This window comes from Dryobates pubescens, chromosome 7 (assembly GCF_014839835.1).
Source record: "Dryobates pubescens isolate bDryPub1 chromosome 7, bDryPub1.pri, whole genome shotgun sequence".
Classification (NCBI taxonomy): domain Eukaryota; kingdom Metazoa; phylum Chordata; class Aves; order Piciformes; family Picidae; genus Dryobates; species Dryobates pubescens.
The window spans coordinates 4,265,866-4,285,996 of NC_071618.1; the positions used below are offsets into that span (position 1 = coordinate 4,265,866).

At 41.6% G+C, this 20,131-nt stretch overlaps 1 protein-coding gene across 1 annotated transcript in view; it reads right to left on the reverse strand.

Moving 5' to 3' along the window:
* Nucleotides 1–298: 298 nt before the first annotated feature.
* FHL2 (four and a half LIM domains 2) overlaps nucleotides 299–20,131 on the reverse strand; it is a 28,806-nt gene continuing 8,973 nt past the window's right edge. Inside the window, exons 2-6 of the mRNA XM_009911424.2 lie at nucleotides 13,500–13,680; nucleotides 7,919–8,093; nucleotides 4,871–5,040; nucleotides 1,614–1,800; nucleotides 299–806 (exon numbers count right to left, since the gene is read on the reverse strand). Coding sequence (XP_009909726.1) covers nucleotides 655–806; nucleotides 1,614–1,800; nucleotides 4,871–5,040; nucleotides 7,919–8,093; nucleotides 13,500–13,655 — 840 coding nt within the window. The 5' untranslated portion in view covers nucleotides 13,656–13,680 and the 3' untranslated portion in view covers nucleotides 299–654. The remainder of the gene's footprint in view (nucleotides 807–1,613; nucleotides 1,801–4,870; nucleotides 5,041–7,918; nucleotides 8,094–13,499; nucleotides 13,681–20,131) is intronic.

Sequence of the window (20,131 nt, forward strand, 5' to 3'; positions counted from 1 at the left end):
GTCAATTGGAACTTGTAATCCACACAATCAGCTAGTCATGCAATAAAATATGTACCTGTTATGAAGCAGTCCCACGTCAACTGTTTTATCGTTATCTTTTTATGGCATGGCACAAATCCTTGTACATTGAAACACCTTCTACACTTGCAGTCTTCCTAGACACTTGGTAGCACACACTAGTCACATAGCTCAAGAAACACTGAGGTGCGATCACAGCCTTGCTGAAATTGGATGGTGTTTGCCATTTATTTCAGTGGGCTGAGAGTTTCACCCTGAATATCCATCTATGAATGTGTGTGACCATTATAATCCTATATCGCTTGCTTGTAACTGGAATGTTTAGTGGAAGGGAAAAACAAAACCCAAACAAAAAAAAAAACAAACCCAAACAAAATGAGTATATTATGTCAGTAATACCCAAATGGTTTTACAGCTCTGGTTTTGCATTAGTTTTGGTTAGCTGTAGAAGTCTTGAACACCAGCACTGCTATGAGAGATTCTGAATTCTCCAGATTTGGAGAGTTGAAGAAATAGGTTAAGTAACATTAATAGTACAGTGAAATACAGAGTGGCAAAGCTATTTCTGAACATCTGTATACTTCAGACTATATATTGCAAGCATGGCTTTCCTCTCAACACCTCTTATTTTGAGCCTTAAATATCCTTCCCACACTCAGGGCAAAGAATGTCATCCCTTTCTGTGAGGAAGCCACGACCCACTAATGAGAGTGAGCACTTCTTACAGTTAAAGCAATCGTTATGCCACTGCCGTTCTTCAAAGGAGATGTACTTGGTTCCTCCAAGTCCTGTTTGAAAACAAACAACACTGTGTTACAAGAAAAGCACACCAACTATCAAGTGATGCTGTTTCAGAGTCCCCTCATGGATTACTGTGGAGATCTGACATAAAGTAGCGGAAAAAATGCCAGTGTGACAAATCTATTTGTTACTGTGCTTAATTTCCTACTCTTATTCTGTATATCCTCAAATTAGTTCCATTGGTTCAGCTAAGTTTGTGAACTAGGCTATTACCACTAGTGATAATGGCAGATACAAACTTTGGCAGGATGATATACACCAGAAGAAAAAGGAAGCAACTGCCTCTGAACATCAGTCTTGATTTTTTTTTTTTACAGGATGCTTTATGGTGTGTAAGTAAGATAATTTTGTATTGTAAAATGCACTTAAATCATTAAGAAAGAAATGTGACAGGTTGTGTCATGACCGGATTCGTAGCTTTGAAGCAAGAGTGCCTCAAGAAAAGAAGCAGCTTAGCAAACTGCTAAAAGCATTTGAGATTTTGAAGCTATGGAGGTTATTATAAGGGGTATAGACGTTGTACAGGGAAAAAAAGAAAAGGGACAAATGTCTCATAATAGTAATTGTCTTGTTTAACCTCAGAAATTGCAAGTGATTTGAATGTGGTGTATTGGAATGACTAGCTGGGAGTCAATGAAAAGACATAGTAAGTATTTAAATTTATCCATCTTGAATTGTACAGTGTCTTGATTCTCTCAAGTTACTCAGAATTAATTATTTAATCATTTTTAATATTAGGAGCAGGTCATTGAACATAAAGCCAGAATTCAAAGGCAGAGCCACAAGAGACCTACCACTGATTGGGTTTGTGCACCCAGCACACTTCTTGGCGTAGAGGTTGCAGAAGCAGCTCAGGCAATATGCAAACTCATCCCTGGAGGTAAAACGTTGTCCAGACAACTGCTTCTTGCATCCAGTACAAACGAAGCATTCCTTGTGCCATGGCTGCTCCTGGTAAGTGACACCTCCTGTAGTGATAGCCTGTTTTATGGAAAGTGGAAAAAAGGATTTTCTTGAGGGTGGCAGGTTTATGTCTTGATTTGGTAGAGAGGAAGGATGATGAGGTTTTTCTGAGTGGGAGGAGGGAAAGAAGGCTAAACTGCAGCAAAATAATTTTGGCAGGAGTTGACCTTGAGAAAATAGTTTAAGTGATTTATTATAATATATGTATTTATACAAAAAGCCTCATTATAAAAGTACTTTCCATACATTATAATATCTCTCAAAGTTGTCCTCTTTGTTTTTAAAACTAGTCTTTGTATGTTGCTTTTCATATATATATGTGCTAGGATTCATCTCATCTCTGTTCTTCACCTGTCCCATTCTTCAGGAAATACCTTGGATGTTTCCACTTCTCTGTCATTTTCCTTGGCAAATACTATTTTATCTCAAATGTTAGCTAAGATCTTTGCTTTCTACTTCTTGGGACTTTGTCTGTTTTGTTTGTCAGGCTGCGCCAGGGGTTGTTCAGGCTAGATGTTAGGAAGAAGTTCTATACAGAAAGAGTGATTGCACATTGGAATGGGCTGCCTGGGGAGGTGGTGGAGTCGCCATCACTGGAGGTTTTCAGGAGAAGACTTGATGGGGTGCTTGGTGCCATGGGTTAGTTGTTTAGGTGGTGTTGGATTGGTTGATGGGTTGGATGCCATGATCTTGAAGGTCTCTTCCAACCTGGTTTATTCTATGTATTCTATATGTATTCTATTCTATTTTTTTCCCAACAAGGTGCTGCCTACCAAAACTGGTCCTCAACACACTAAAGTTTTTTGATCCTTGGAGTATTCCTAAGAAGGCTGTAAAGTTGGACAGTTAATTTTTTTTCTTCCTTTCTTTCACAAAGGGAGATTCTTTGGGAGTCAAGCTTGTATGTGGTTGTGCTGATTGATATGTATATTCATCTGTGGTTTTGCCTCTTTCCCAAGTATTTTTTGAGTTTGTTCTCAACTCTAGTTGACATTTTAAAATTGTACACTAGACAGATATTTAAGATACAAAACTCCTCAAAGCTTCAGAAAATTAATGGATGGGTGCACTTCCAGTCAAAGGCTCAAAGGAAAATCTAGCTTTTATGTGTTCTGTTTTACAAAGGTGCAGTTATTTCTGGCCAGCTATTACCTCTGCCCAGACTGCAGCTTTGCTTGGCTGAAAAGACAAATACATAGAATACATAGAATAAACCAGGCTGGAAGAGACCTTCAAGATCATTGTGTCCAACCCATCAACCAATCCAACCCACCTAAACAACTTACCCACGGCACCAAGCACCCCATCAAGTCTCCTCCTGAACTCCTTCAATGATGGCGACTCCTCCACCTCCCCAGGCAGCCCATTCCAATGGGCAATCACTCTCTCTGTATAGAACTTTTTCCTAACATCCAACCTAAACCTCCCCTGGCACAGCCTGAGACTGTGTCCTCTTGTTCTGGTACTGGCTGCCTGGGAGAAGAGACCAACATCCGTCTGTCTACAACCTCCCTTCAGGTAGTTGTAGAGAGTAATAAGGTCACCCCTGAGTCTCCTCTTCTCCAGGCTAAGCAACCCCAGCTGCCTCAGTCTCTCCTCATAGGGCTTGTGTTCCAAACCCCTCACCAACTTTGTTGCCCTTCTCTGGACTTGTTCCAGCAAGTCAACATCCTTCCTAAACTGGGGGGCCCAAGTAGAGGAAAGTCTGGGTAGCGTGGGCACAGGTGGTGGCAAAAGGAGATATAAAGGAGACAGTGATAGTGGGAGAGGGAATTTAATGCCAGTATAGCCATAGTTTTCATTATCTTTGCCTATGCATGTATCCTTAGGAAGCAGATTTGTTAGTTCCCTAAGTGTTGAGACTATTCTTTTTAGGGAAGAATTCTAAATACTTAGTGTCTATGCATAGAATTTAGGCAGTTCACAAACAAAAGGTCCTTAGCCTAGAAAGCCATACTCCTCAGCATTTTGAATTTGGTAGTGTTTATTTCAGGAACAGCATTTTCTCTACTTAAAGCTTATCTCTCTGTCTTGAACTTCATTAGAATACTGTAACATTATTGGTGTTAGCTCATCTTCCTCCCACTTGAAATGTTGAGGTATGTAATGTATGATGGATTATATTAGAATGAGATTATTCCACTGCAGTTTTTGTTTCATGGTGTTCTTTCAGTACAAAGGGGTCTTTAAACCTAAGTAAGAGAATTTTCACTGTAAATACTATGTCTGGTGCAGAATAGGAACTAAAATTATACCATCTCTTAAAATCATTTGATTCTGAATCTTTTAACACACAGGGAAATAAGATATTTTGCCTACTTGGATATGAAATGGTGGGATGGACTTCACAGTATCACAGTAGTATCACAGTATAACTAAGGTTGGAAGAGACCCCAAGGATCAAGTCCAACCTGTCCCAACAGACCTCACAACTAGACCATGGCACCAAGTGCCACGTCCAATCTCCTCTTGAACACCTCCAGGGACGGTGACTCCACCACCTCCCTGGGCAGCACATTCCAATGACGAATGACTCGCTCAGTGAAGAACTTTTTCCTCACTTCGAGTCTAAACCTCCCCTGGCACAGCTTGAGACTGTGTCCCCTTGTTCTGGCGCTGGTTGCCTGGGAGAAGAGACCAACCCCTTCCTGTCTACAACCACCTTTCAGGTAATTGTAGAGGGCAATGAGGTCACCCCTGATCCTTCTCTTCTCCAGGCTAAACAATCCCAGCTCCCTCAGCCTCGCCTCATAGGGCTGTGCTCAAGGCCTCTCCCCAGCCTTGTTGCCCTTCTCTGGACACATTCAAGTGTCTCGATGTCCCTCTTAACCTGAAGGGCCCAGAACTGGACACAGTACTCAAGGTGTGGCCTAACCAATGCAGAGTCCAGGGGCACAATGACCTCCCTGCTCCTGCTGGCCACACTATTCCTAATACAGTCCAGGATGCCATTGGCCCTCTTGGCCACCTGGGCACACTGCTGGCTCATGTTTAGGCGGGTGTCAATCAGCACCCCCAGGTCCCTCTCTGTTTGGCAGAACAGACTTCAATCCCTCTAGGTTTTAGCTAAGTAAAATAAGATCAATACCTTCTTGCACTGGACGCACTGCATGGCAAACTGCTTTTCATAGCAGGGTACACAAAAGTTTTGATTGTCCTTAGGAATGAAACTCTTTGTCCCAATAGGCTGTTGGCAGCGGTAGCAGATGAAGCACGTCTCATGCCAGCTGTTGCCCTTGTATTCCATCTTCCGAGTACCTATAATGAGACCAGAGGATCAGCTGAACTTTTTCTGGCTAAGATGGATGCAATTTGTACCTCATTTGCCTGACAGACTATTGTCAGTCAATAAATAGTGCAGCTAGGAGCTACTTCATGTTCCTACCAGCTTTGCATGGTATTTGGTACCATTTTAGGCTTTCAGAGAACGAGTGGTTCTCCTCCTTCTATGAAAACCAGAAACATTTACTGCTAATAATGAGGGCTTAGGTCACCTTTTTGTGGCGCTATTAGAGTTAGTTATTAATTCTAATATACAAGATTCTGGGATATTGGCAAGACACCAGTGAAAGTTGCTCTTACTGCTGAGCAAAGGTGTTAGTGCTGTTACTCATTAAAGTTTGACTTGGGTCATTCTAACTCCCTGTTGTTTCTTTTTCAGACAGCTGCAAAATACCTGGCTAATTACTGGCAAGCTTCTTGCATCCCTTTCACAATAAAGTCCAGTCATAGAGGATCATCCTGTGTCTGCTCTGTGTCCTTTTTCCTGTTCTCGTTGAGGTCCACTATAAATTTTCAGTGGTTTTCAGCTTTGCAATGCCTGTCCTAAATGTTTTGTCTCTTGAAACTGTTAGTAAGAAAGAAGCTTTCTCTCTGTCTTCAGTTGTATTTAAACCATAGGGAAAACATGAAAGAAAAATCCTTTTAAACAGTCCTTTACTGAAAAGCAGAGAAGTGGTGTGGTAGTTAGGAGAATGTACTTGTTTAGAATGCAGGTTTAGCGCATAGATAATGTACTTTGGAGATTCAGACCACGATAGACTTTGAGCCTTTCCAGGAAATTGGAGATGCTTTATTACATGGACAATCTTCATTGCACATTATACAATTTCCTGTGTACCAGTTTGAGTCAGAATATTTGATACTGCCCAGAAGGGACAACAAAACAAATGGTGCTCCTGCATTACTCTTGAAGCCTATAGCAACCTATGATGTCAGGTGCTCAGAAGGCTGACAAGCTGATCATGTTGGCTAATGATGAAGAGCCATGCTAATTCCTTTGATGCCGATTTCCCCCACCCCCCTTACTGCAGGGTGCAGTTCTAGCATTTTCCCCTTCTCAAGCATTAATTCCTTTTTGTTTACCAGTTGCATGTTTTTCAGTTTCATTAAATTCTGCCCAGAGGCATGCTTCAGGATTTATTTTTTTGTTTTGTTTTTTTTAAGAACTGGCTTGCAGGAGTGTAGTAGGTGAACTGTTAGTTACCCTTCTGCCTGATGCTTACGTGCTAGCATGTTTTGGATCCATTTTATTAATGGACACTCTTTAAGAATTATGCCTTCTCTCTGCTGGTAACTTTTTATATCATACCAAGGAGTAAATAAATCAGTTCTTGAAGGAATGATATTCTGGAAAAAGGAGATGTGGACAATTTTTCTTTTTAATAGTCTAGAATTTTATTTTCTTATGTTTTGCCATTTGGGATTGTGTTGTCACTGCAACTCAAGGCAGGGGGAGCCTTGTTCGTTAGCTGCTGGATTGAAGTCAGTGAGAGTTCAGTCTGCAGAAGGACTAAAAGATCAAGCTTATAATTGGTTTATTATTTAATGGGCATGTCATAATAATGCTTTATTAAATCTGAATTGTACACTTAGTGGAGCAAACCAAAGGGCAAATGTACCATTAGCAGCCTCCATAAAGGGTATCCAACCACTTGCTGGTTCTTTAAGAATGAATTGTACTTCAATTAGTGATCACAGTACTCTGGTGTAGCTCCTTTACTAATGTGGTGTGCTGTATAAGTAGAAACTACATGCTGGGTATGTCAATGTGGTGACATCATGGCTATCTTGACTAAGCAGCTGAAGACCAGTTGGTGGTTTTACATTTTCATCATCAAATTTCTTCTGTTTCAGGCTGTAAGAGTAGAAGGGATTCTCTGGGTTGCTGAATCTAGCCTCTATTACTACTTAGCAGTCTATAGCTGTCATAACAGGTATAAAGAGACCCATTCAGTAAATAAGCACACTGGTCATGGTGAATTTGGTGAACAATCTAAAATATATATACATATATGGAGTTCCATCTTTAAAACTAGCACTGTCTGTTCTGAGGCACATCAGTTGTTAGTGCTGTATCAGTAAAAACAGGTGCACATGGACTAATAGAAGGAGCTGCTCATACACAGTCATGAATGAATGGTAGGGCCATCTGCTTTTGAATATTCTGTTAATTCTTTTTCATCATCAAGCCCTCATTTTTATGCCTTAGGTACATGTTAGGTCCAACTTTAGTCCAAGATGGCCAATGTCAAAACCAGCCAAGAGAAAATGTTAATAGAAAAAGTAACAAGTAAGTGTTATGGAGCATATACATGCATTCTTCAAACTGCTTTCTGAACCAATATTCCTTCCACTTTGAGCTCTCAATTCATCATAGATTACTGTAGTATTGACATGAGCAGATGAGGCTTTAGCAATATGTTACTATAACCTCATGGTTCATATTGAGATCCTTCCTGTTTCTTCTTATCTTTTTGCTCAAGAAAGACCTTGTAGGCACTTTGGCCATTTTTTCATTTTTATGGCAGAAGCTAAATTTAGAGTAATTACAATAAAAGCTAAATAGTGAAATAAGTAAGCTTTTAAATGCAAGCTAATTCTGATCTTCAAGTGGTGGAAGCCAATCAAAATAGTACAAAGTTTGGATTGGACGGAGAGACCAATTTTAGTTGTCCAGCCATCAAAAGCCTTTTAATGAATACTTGAAATGACATAGAATGCACTTTTAACTGTATTGTACTAAGTTCAGCAGGACTTAACAGAGATAGTCATGGAAAAGCATTTTTCACAAATGTTTGGTTTAGGTCTGATACTTATCCTGCTCTTACTTAGTCCAAAAAGTGAGCATTCTAACCTGGCATAATAGTTTTCTTGCACTCATTACATTTGGAAGAGTATTCATTGGAGTAGCAATCGGTACAAAGGAGATGTTCCTCTTTTGCAGCAAAAGGTTTGTCCACCAATGAATTCTTGCACTGGAAGCAGTGGAAGCAGGTTTCATGCCAGTGACGGTCCTTGTAAGACAGATCCTGTAGAAATCCAAACCCACAGAGTAAGCAGAATGAATAATTTGCACAACTGGAAGCTCAGAGAATGCAAACATCGAAATCTGAACCACAGCCAGGAGCAGAGCCTGATTTGCATGGCTCCAGCAAACAAAATGTTTTGATGAAAGTGAACTTATTTTGCTATGATAACCAAGAACAGCTCATGACAACTATCAACCCTTTTTAAGTTCAAGGTAACCTTTGTATTTTGATTGTGACGGAGGGACAAGTAATTTCATTGCGGTATTTCCTCTGAGAGTAAAGCCCTGGTTCCAACTCAGATTAAAACTTGTTAACCTTTTGTGTATAACAGACTTCCCCTGTTTGTCTTAGCTATTGCTAATTTCTAGGTCATTTCATAGCTGTTCACTCTTGGGCAGAAATCCTTTTCCCAATTACTTTCTGGCATTTTTTCAGTTCAGCAGATCTGCACCAAGGGTGGAATTGGTTTGATCTCTGCTCCTTTTGTTGTTGTTGTTTGTTTTCCCCACCGCTACTAATTTTTACTGACTCTTGTGCTTTGGTTTACCTGTGCTTCAATTGTGGATCAGCCTGAAAGATAAGAGACCATGTTGTACCTGCAGCCGGCGATCCAGAACACAGTCCAAGGGAATATCATGGGCATCTAAGTATTTATAATACTCTCTGCAGTGGTACTTGATTATCAATTAAAAAAAACACCAATCCTTCTAAAAATCGTGGCCTAAAGAAATGGAAATGGTTTCTCTGTAGACACGCCTCTTATGGGCAGCTCTTATGAGGTACCCATCCAGAAATGACCCTCCATGGAACCCTAAGCTTTGGAACACCATGGATGAGGGAATTAAGTGCTTGAGAGAGTTTTCTGTGAGAGAAGTAATGTATGGAGACCATGGTACTCTGAATCCTGATGAAATTCCTGTGGGAGCAGGTCTTGCCAAAAAGCTCATCAAGCTGGCTCCTCCTAATTATGCTACCATTCTGGCAAGCAGAATTGTGGCAAGAAATTGTGGGGGAATGCCTCCTACTGTTGGCCATTTCACTGACCAAATGACACAGTTGGAGGATAGTCTCACACGTGTTTCCTTGGTTTCAGCCATTGAAACTCTGTCTGGTGAGATAAAGAATTGCGTGAAAGAGCTGAAGAAGGAACTTAAAACCTCCATATCCAAATTGTCACAGGGAGACAATTCCAAAGTTCTGTTTTCTTGTTTCCTGGCTTTTGGACTTCTGAATCATCTACATCTGAGATAGCCAGAATGGACAATGAACTTTATTTACTCATTATTGTAGATATTGTTTTAATTTGGGTGGATAGTACTGTTAATTATTTAATTATTATGTTCCCCAAAAAGACTTTATCAAGGTAACTGTTTTCAACATTCAAGATCATGTCTTACAGCTTCTCCATGGTTCTGTGTAGTTTTGATCCAGCATGGTTTATTTGGCCTCTAGAATGGGACTCCAGGTGACTTTCTTTAAAAACTAGAAAAGTTATGTTTTTGTTGTTTGGGGTTGGTTGTTTGGTTGTTTGGTTGGTTGGTTGGTTGGTTGGTTTTAAACTAGAAGAGCCCTAAAACTGCAGTTACCAGGTAGCTGGCTTAAGCATAGACTCGTATCTTGCAGCTCTATTGTCTTCTACTCTGGCTTTCTAAGTGGAAGTAAACTTAAGCCATTATGTATTAGCGTTTCTCCAGAACTGTCTTTCTACAGAGGCCCAATAGGAAGGAGGAGTTTAGAAAGCTTATTACTAGAAGGGTAACCATATAGGGTTGTTCTTGGGTGAGGACTACATCAAACTTTTTTGCTTGCTGCAATGCCCTTTTCAGAAGGTTGAGAAGGGTAAATGGGGTATGCCAACAAATTGCTGTACAGATTTTAGCCATGCACACCCTGCATCATAACACTGGAATATGTCAGACTTGCACATGTATATCAAAAGCACGTTTAGACAAGGTAAAAACAAGCAATATTGTGTTGAATCCAACCCCTCAGTGATATGAGGAAAGATGAAGGTATCTGCCTCTTTTACCGTCCCACTTCACAACTGGTCTGATATTCAGTAATGCACTGAAAAAGTGTTGCAACTCAGGACAGGGTTTAAACATAAAAAATTAGAAAAACAACTTTTTCTGCCCTTTCCTGATCCACATTGCCAGAGGCTTTATTTTTTGTTTAGTTTATATGTAAGTGACCTTTTTGATTAATTTTTGGCCCACATGCTGACACAGTGGCTTTATCTCACATTCCACTTTTAATTTTATCCTTACGTTTTGCAGAACGAGCTTTGACCCCCTCCTACTTGCCAAGGCCAACTTGCAGACTGCATTAAACAACACTGGATTACTGCAGGTATTTCCTGTATTTGTGGTGGTTTCTGTGCCACAGGGCCTGCAAGGAAACTTAAGCTAAAATCAACCAAAATTCATGCTTCGGCAGTTTTCAGTTGAGAACCTAATGGATGGATTTCCACACCGTATGTGAAACCATAGGTGTGGTGAGGGCTCACAAGGAACATAGGCAATGAAATGCCAATTCTTTTTACACAGAGTAAATTTCCACTAGAACCTGCTGGCATATGGATAATGTGTAATAACTGTGAGAGAAATGGCATTGTGCTCTTCTACTACCTACCAGTGCCTCCTACCCCTCGGTATATGAAGCTTTTAATCTGCCTCTGAAAGCTTCATAAACATCAGCTAGAATTGTTTACAGTTAATGAAATGTCTTAAGTCCAAAGGTGTTATTCAGGCATTTAGGGGTTTTCTGGTGGGGGAAAAAGATGTATTTAAAATAAAGAACAAATTACTCAGTTACATTCACGGTAATGCATAAATTACCACAGGAAGATAGCAAAGCAAATTCTCCTGATTTGAATTCAGAGAACACTTCTCTTCAGAATAGTTGTCTTGTGGGCTCTGTGCCACAACTAATGCACAAGGTGAAAATCTGGCATCAGTTTTATCCTCTGAGAGCCCAGTACTGTCGAAGTTGGACTATTCCCAGTCTCTTAGCAGGCTTAAGTTAAACTCAGGTGAGCTGATACTATGCATTGGTGCTGATACACTGCAGTAGTGTCAGAGATGAAGAAGTGGCCATCCTCTTGTCCACCTGTTTTACTTTGCTGTAACCCTCGATGATCCTTGGGGTCTCTTCCAACCTTAGTTATACTGTAACCCTTTCAGAGATATGAGGGATGCTTTCATTTGGGAGGGTGAGTAGGAGAGAAACTGAGAGATCTCAGCTGCAGCTGAGTTCTCAGTTAGTGTAGAAAGACAGTGGTGGAAAAGAAGGGACTTGCAAAGGAAGATCTGAGGTGAGAGTTATAAAGAGCTTTTCATGTTGTAATGTGGATGTAGGTATGGGTGACCCTGCCACATGCAGAGCTGTGGATGTGACCCAAGACTGTCACTCCATTAGGTTTTAGATCCTAATTTTACAGCTGTATAAAAAGGCTAAGTGAGAACATGCAAATAAATATGGAGTCTATTTTCTACAGGCATTGAACACACTGGTTTTATTCCCATTTTGTCTAATTTGCTCAGAAGAAAATGCAATATATAACAATGTATATTAAAATATAGATGTTTATATACATGTATATATATCACAGTATCACAGTATAACTAAGGTTGGAAGAGAACCCAAGGATCATCAAGTCCAACCTGTCCCAACAGACCTCACACACACACAGAGCTTAACAAGGAGCAGAAGCATGATTTTTTTGTGTCTTTGTGTTCTGTGGCTGAATTATACTCAGTCATACAGTACACAAGCTCCAACTGAAACTTAGCATGTGGCTGGGGCACTTTGTAGGGGCTGTTTCAAATGTATTCTGTCACTGGAAGAACCTACTCCCATTTTCCTCAGTGAGAACACGAGTAGAATCTCTGTCCACTCAACCACACATTTTTTCCAAAACACCTGTAGGTTTTGCCACTTTCATCTATCTGTCAGAATTTGATTGAAATTGGTCAACACATTCAAAAGCTACAGCATAAAGCATGAACAGGCACAAACGAGAGGCACAGAAACAAAAAGGGACACATTTGTTTCTGATAAGCTTTATAGCTTTTTTAGACATCTTTTTTTGCTGTCCTGTAGTTGTGTTTTCTGCATATCATTCTGGTATTTTATGATATAAAATATTCTTTTATTGCAGATAGTTAGGGCTCTTTTTTTCTACCTACTGTTAGAGTGTGTCTCGCTTAAAAGTACAGAAGGGCAGTATATCGGATAGCACCCACACTCCCTGAATCCATAAATCTGGGTTGAAAAGTTCAGCCTGATTAATTCCTGAATACTTTGTCCGAGATTTGTGGAAGCCTGTCCAAGTTTTTACATTCTTGAATATCAACACATGGAAACATATTCTCAGGGGATTAGAAAGAGACCTTAAAACAAAAGCACATTCTGGAATGGGACAGAAATATTTGGGGTTTTTTTCAGGTCAGGCCAGCTGTATCTCTTCTCTGATCTGAATATTTATGAGTTGTAGGAGTTTTATACCCTGTTACAGATTATTGCCAAGAGGGTGAAACATTCTCACCTTTTTAAGGCTTCTCCAAAGGGCTTTCCTACTGATTTGCCAATAGAGAAGAACAGAACAATTTAGAAGGTATGAGACATTGATTTTTACCAATCTGACTAGTGGTAGAGTGGTAGTATCAGTAATAGGGACTAATTGGTACTTCTTGAGGTCAGGAATCCCATGGCCATGCAAGGCAAATTGCTGTGCAAACTCCCTGTGTCAGTGAAACTCTTGGCCAACTTTTAACGCCTTAATTTTGTGCAAAGACGATGAGTATTGCAAACATTTCACTGGATGGCTCACATATCATCTGTGTTCATTCAGTCACAGTAAAACTGTCCTGAACTCCAGTTTTGCTTAATTTAAAAGAAATTCAGGTGGTCACACCTTATTTGTACTGGAGAAGTGTGTGCACAGTAGTGCATACCTCAAGCAAGCAAGGTCTCTGCTCTGTCCTTTACAATCTTTAGCTAGACTCCACTGTCATCATTCTGTACTTAAAAGGCTAATTATACTGCCTTCCAATGGATTTATTACTTGGGTCAACATTAGCTGGATTTTTGTGGTCCAGGAGTTGGCACCTCTTCCTAAGGATGCTTTGTCATCTTGATGATAACTGAGTTGTGGTGACAGCAAAGCCAGAAGCAGCCTAGCTCACTCTGGCCCAAAGGTAGGTAAAATCAGCTTCTGTCAGCATTCCAGACCCCAGATGGCCCCAAGGACAGCAGAGGCAGATAGAGGGTTTCAGAAAGCGTGCTTTTCCACCAGGAGAAACTACAGCTGTTACACGAGATCCTTCCAGATAGCACTATACCTAAAAGCTGTATATCCTGGCTACTCTGTCAAGATTTCTGTAACAAGACACATAGCTGACATACCTTGCAGTCAGCACCAATAGGCTTTTTGCATTCATCACAGGTGTTGGAATAAAGGTCTTCGTAGCATTTCACGCAGTAGGGGCTGTCCTCCTTCAGGATATACTTCTTACCAAAGAGGGACTCTTTGCAGTGGTGGCAGTCAAAGCGTTCAGTCATGTTGGTGTCTGGGAGTCCAGCTATCCTGTCATGAAGACAGAAATAAGCATGTCAGACTGAGTGAGCTACACTTAGCTCAATCCACCCCAAAAGGTCTATCAGTTCTGGTTTATCACATCATACCTCCATTTTAATTCAACTTTCAGTCAGATAAATCAACACAATAAGAAGAAAATGAGCTATAAATTTTGCAATGACAGTAATGACAGTGTAATGACAGTGGCCCAGCTATTTTAGCCATTCATTGACCTCTTTGTGACCAGAGCTAGTGGTTAGAGACAAGAGTCAAATCTGAGTTTGAAGAATCAACATGGGATTTGTGAATTAGATTTGACCAATATGTCCAAAACAAGAAAGTATCTCAGTAGGTGATGGAGAGAGACAAGTACTTGAAGAGGATGAGCCAGGTAATCTTCAGAAGGAGCAGAGTCTCCTCCTTGAAGAGGGACAAAGGTTTGTATTGCTGGTAGACTTTAGTCATGCACCAAGTATCAGGCATCACTGTTACGTGCTCCTGCTCCTTCATTCTCTACATTCTTAGTGCGCCAATGTCTGGCAATCATTGCCCTGCAAGGGAAAACCAGCCCTCCATCTCTGCTTGTGCATGGGACTGTGGGCACTGTTAACACCAGGAGATGTGGAGTTGGTGATTGTATATCTGATTGATCTTTGATGCAGCTGAATGAGTTGTCCAACAGCTGTGGAGCACCGGGGCACAAGTGAGAGCTAGTTACCCTGATTCAGGCAAATGTCAAACAATGATTACAGACACAGACAAGCAAGTAGAAGGAACTGCAAATGGATGCATCAGTTTGTCTCAATTAGGGCCAACTGCTGTTTGCTCCTCAGCTCTTGTTATGTCTTCGGCATTTTCTGGATGCACACACAAGCAATTATGACATGTGCCTTTGATTACTTTCATGGATCTTCTTTATTTACTGGGACAATTTATTTTGGGGTTTATTGGAGTCATCAGCTTCTTTCTTAACCTGAGGCTGGCTGTTGTGTGTTGTGCCTGAATTCTGGAGATTACAGCTGGAGTAGGGTACAGCTCTCTGCTTTGGATGGGAATGGTGCCACATCCAGCTGGCAGCCAGTCACTAGTGGTGTCCCCTAGGGATCACTTCTGGGTCCCATCCTGTTCAATATCTTTATTGATGACCTGGATGAGGGGATTGAGTCCATCATCAGTAAATTTGCAGCTGACATCAAGCTGGGGGCAGGTGTTGATCTGTTAGAGGGTAGGAGATCTCTGCAGAGGGACCTTGACAGGCTGGACAGATGGGCAGAGTCCAATGGCATGAGATTGAACACATCCAAGTGCTGAGTTCTACTCATTGGCCACAACAACCCCATGCAGGGCTACAGGCTGGGGTCAGAGTGGCTGGAGAGCAGCCAGGCAGAAAGGGACTTGGGGGTGCTGGTCATGAGCCAGCCGTGTGCCCAGGTGGCCAAGAAGGCAAATGGCATCCCAGCCTGGATTAGAAATAGGGTGGCAAGCAGGAGCAGGGAAGTCATTGTGCCCCTGTACTCAGCACTGGTTAGGCCACACCTTGAGTACTGTGTCCAGTTCTGGGCCCCTCAGTTTAAGAAGGACATTGAGACTCTTGAACATGTCCAGAGAAGGGCAGCGAGGCTGATGAGAGGCCTCGAGCACAAGCCCTGTGAGGAGAGGCTGAGGGAGCTGGGGTTGTTTAGCCTACAGAGGAGGAGGCTCAGAGGAGACCTTATTGCTGTCTACAACTACCTGAAGGGAGGTTGTAGCCAGGTGGGGGTTGGTCTCTTCTCCCAGGCAACCAGCTCCAGAACAAGAAGACAGAGTCTCAAGCTGTGCCAGGAGACGTTTAGCCTTGAGGTGAGGAGAAAGGTCTTCACAGAAAGAGTTGTTGGCCATTGAAATGGGCTGCCCAGGGCTGCTGTCCCTGGAGGTGTTCCAAATGGGATTGGACGTGGCACTTGAAGCCATGGTTTAGTAGTCATGACGTGACAATTTGGACTTAATGATCTCTGAGGTCTTTTCCAACCTCATTGATTCTATGATTCTATGATTCTGGTTGTGGGAGTCACCCTTATGCCATTCCAAAATCCTGAGTTCTCCTCTGGCATTTCAGTTTTTGTTACCATCTTTTATTCCACATAGCTGGTGTTTGCGATTTCAGAGCAGTCTGAATTGGCAAAGTTTCTTTTGATGTCTAGAAATATTTTTTCAGTTGGTTTGGGGGTTTTGTTTGGGTTTTTAAAAAATAATTGTTTGGTGTTTTATTTTGGGTTTTGTTTGTTTGTTTGTTTCCCAAATGTAATAATGCTTGGTCAGCTGCTGACTAGCACAGACTAAGGGATGAATGCCTTTATATGTGTAATAACTCATCAGCTAGGAAGTCTTTTGAACTCCAAGAAACTGCTGAAGAGGAAAGAGTCAAACTACCAAAACCTGCTTGGAAGAAAAGTCCTGATGACTGTTCATCTGTGCTGTGGACAATCCTGAAAGAGTAGCAGCCCAGCTGTTTTGACCCTACAGTCGAGTGACCTTTCCTTAAGATTTGCTTCCAGCAAGTAGCAGAGGCAGTCTTTACCATGTTTAAGAGGTGATGGTGGATCTATTTTCCCCTCTATTTTGATTCTGTTTACACCCCTAATCTACATCAAGCACTTGTCCATAAAGGAACTAGAGAGGACTTAATTTCTTTCAAGGAATAATTTCAGCAAAATGAATAGAGTTGGACTAGGATAAACTGGTGTGTGCAGGTAGGACCGAGTCTGAGAGGAGTAATAGCTTTATCCAAGTAGTCTGTGTTTAGGGTGGAAATCTGTACTTCATACCAGGCTGATATTTTTCCAAATAGGATTATTTGGTTGCACAGTTCATTTGCATTATTGCTAAGTTAAAGCATGAGCAGGAACTGTTTGTGAACTTCTACATTTCACCTCTCTTCAGAAACAGTTCTTTCCAGCCCTTGGTTAGGAGCAGATGTGTGATAACAAGGAGTGAAAAATTTCTCTGCAGTCAAGATGTGTAAATGCAAAATACATGAAGTGTGATTCCTTTACAGGTTTATACCATTTCTGCCCTTTATCCAGAGCTGCTGAATGTAAAATATAGAAGCAGTTCGTGACTGGAAGAAGGACTCAGGGGTGGATATCACAGTGTCTTGGTCACAGGAGGTTTCTTCTTCAGTGATTTCTGGGTGCTCTTCACAGGAGAAGAGGCAAGCACTATTTAATAGAATAGAGACTGCCACTGTTTTAGACAATACCTAGGCATTTTCTTCCCTATCCTAAAAGGGATCTAATATTGTTAAATGTGCTCTGAGGCTGTCATAGTGAATTGCCCCCCTTGCCCTGAGCAAGGAGAGGCAGACCTGATTTCTATGTCCCAAAGAGATTTAAGGGTAAACTCTGCGATCGCACAAAAGGGGCAGCTCTGGATGAGATTTAAGGCATAATTTTGAGATCTGAGAAATGAAAAGACAAGAAAGGAAACTTTCCAAGATGTGCACTTTGCTTTTAGCTGTGTGAATCTTTTATTTGGTCTGGCACTAATTTCAGATCCAGTATATCTTAAAGTTAGGAATTTGGTTTCATGTAGTTTCATTCAGAAAGCTGGAATCAGGGTGAACCAATCCCAGATTCCGGGCTGCTTAAATCTGGGCCTTGGATTGGATCTCATGATCTACTAAATGATATTCTGAGGATATTTAACAGTTTTTTTTTCTTCTCAGGAGAGAAGAAATTAAATGTAACGTAATCATGAGACCTATCTACTGAAGAATTATCAGGAATGTCAAGCAAATAATTTCATTGTTGTCCTCCAAACAAGAAATGCAAAATCATTGATAGGTGGCTTTGCCTGTCTCTTGCTGTACATGGTCCTCTGTGTGCCACTCTCTTGGTTCCTATCATGTATAAAACCTGTGCTTAACCTAGCACAGATTTTATGTACTGCTCTAGGCTTTTAGGAAAAAAATAATAAAAATTCACAGTTGAGGGTGGACACAGCTTGCAGTGCAAATTCCTTGCTATTGACCTCTTCTTCCTCTCGTGTTCCATACTTGTTGGCTATAAAGCTTTGTGGCTGGAAGCTCATCTTTATCATACCTATCTGCACTAAACAAGGTCTTCAGATTTTACTACAGTAGTCATTTTGTACTTGCACTTTTTTAGACTGCTCTCAACATTATAATGAAGGAGAAATTGATTTTTCTGCCATACAGTCTTCCTCCTACGACTTTTGCTGTAGCAAGTACATCTCCAAAAGGGAAAGAGCTTCCACTGCATGCTCAGAAAAGAAGTTACAGCTTATGCCAAATGTTATCACCACCCACATTGCGTCTTACAGGAAATAAGAATTGGCATGAAAATTAGCAAAAAGTTAGTAGGTTGACTTAAAACCTGTGTTTCTTTCCTTTTCTTCCCCTGTTTGCTCAGTCTCATTATATCAGCAGTAATTGTTACCATATTACTTCATAATAATTAGAGACCATAATGCCGTTAAGAAATCGTGCAGTGCGTCCCCTCATGCCATGACACTGCTGATTACTGGAAAATGGGACTGGTTGCCCCAGACCTTGCCTGCTTTTTCCAGGTATGACTGTAAGCTTCATAAGAGACATTCTGTGCCTCTCGTATTTCAGCCCTTCTTAGGAGGTGTTGTACCAATGCACATGGACAACAGAGAAAAAAAAAGTCAAGGGAAACTGTCTGAAAAATGCAGGAGTTTTTTAGTTTATTCAGAGAAAAGGAGCTCTGATCTCTTGTAACAGTATTTGGGGACACAGAATTAAGAATAGAATAGAATAGAATAGAATAGACCAGGTTGGAAGAGATCTTCGAGATCATCATGTCCAACCTATCATCCAACACCACCCAATCAACTAAACCATGCAACCAAGCATCCTGTCAAGCCTTGCCCTGAACACCCCCAGCGACGGCGACCCCACCACCTCCTCAGGCAGCCCATTCCAGTGGGCAATCACTCTCTCTGTGTAAAACTTCCTCCTAACCTCCAGCCTAAACCTCCCCTGACGCAGCCTGAGACTGTGTCCTCTTGTTCTGGTACTGGCTGCCTGGGAGAAGAGACCAACCTCTGTCTCACTACAACCTCCCTTCAGGTAGTTGTAGAGAGCAATAAGGTCACCCCTGAGTCTCCTCCTCTCCAGGCTAAGCAACCCCAGCTCCCTCAGTCTCTCCTCATAGGGCTTGTGCTCCAAGCCCCTCACCAACCTTGTTGCCCTTCTCTGGACACACTCCAGCAAGTCAACCTCCTTCCTAAACTGAGGAGCCCAGAACTGGACACAGTACTCGAGGTGTGGCCTAACCAGTGCAGTGTACAGGGGTACAATGACCTCCCTGCTCCTGCTGGCCACACTGTTCTTGATGCAGGCCAGGATGCCATTGGCCCTCCTGGCTGCCTGGGCACACTGCAGGCTCATGTTCAGCCTACCATCAACCAGCACCCCCAGGTCCCTCTCTGCCTGACTGCTCTCCAGCCACTCTGACCCCAGCCTGTAGCTCTGCATGGGGTTGTTGTGGCCAATGTGTAGAACCCGGCACTTGGATGTGTTCAATCTCATGCCGTTGGACTCTGCCCATCTATCCAGCCTGTCGAGGTCCCTCTGCAGAGCCTCTCTACCCTCCAGCAGATCAACTCCTGCCCCCAGCTTGGTGTCGTCAGCAAATTTACTGATGATGGACTCAATGTCCTCATCCAGATCGATACCAAAGGGGGGGTTACTATTGTCCTCAGTTAGATCAGTAGGTCTAGTGCTCTATCTGTGCCCCTGGAGCAGGGTGCTCTGTTAGCCACCTGTGCAGGAAAAGGTCTTCAGAGACACGCATCTTCCGCCAAGATGTACACACATTTCTCTCACATGCCTTTTTTTTTCTTTCCTTTTTTCTTTTTTTCTTTTTTTTTCTTTTGTTCCTTTTTTTTTCCTTTTTTTTTTCTTTTTTTTTCCTTTCTTTTTTTTTTTTTCCAGAAGAACTGTGCACATAAAAAATTCTCTATCTGTTTATTTTCTTTCCCCTGAGAAAGGAAAATTTGTCTCTGACAACTCCAGTGACATAAGCCATGCAGGTCTGAAGCATTTGGAAACAATTTACGTACTGTTGCAAAGACTAAAATGCAAAGATTTATGTTATCCTTTGCAACTCTGTACTAGCAGTTCAAACTATGCTGCTCTTCTTGGCAAGAGGTGATTATTTTCCTGTAACTTCACAGCTATTGCCACATTTGTTATCCATCGTCTTGTTGCAGCAACTTCAAGCCACACTTCTGTGACCTAGAAATTTTACCAAACCAGGCCAGAATACCATGCAAGGGGAGAGGGAGGAAAAGCTAAATTTCTTTCCTTTTATTTAGAGTAGGAAAAGAAGAAACAAACATTGGGCAGTAGCACTGACAAAAAGAAAAAACAAGCAACACACAGTCAGAGGCCTCCTAGCTCCTGAAGTTATCTGAAGTGTATGTGTACCACAAA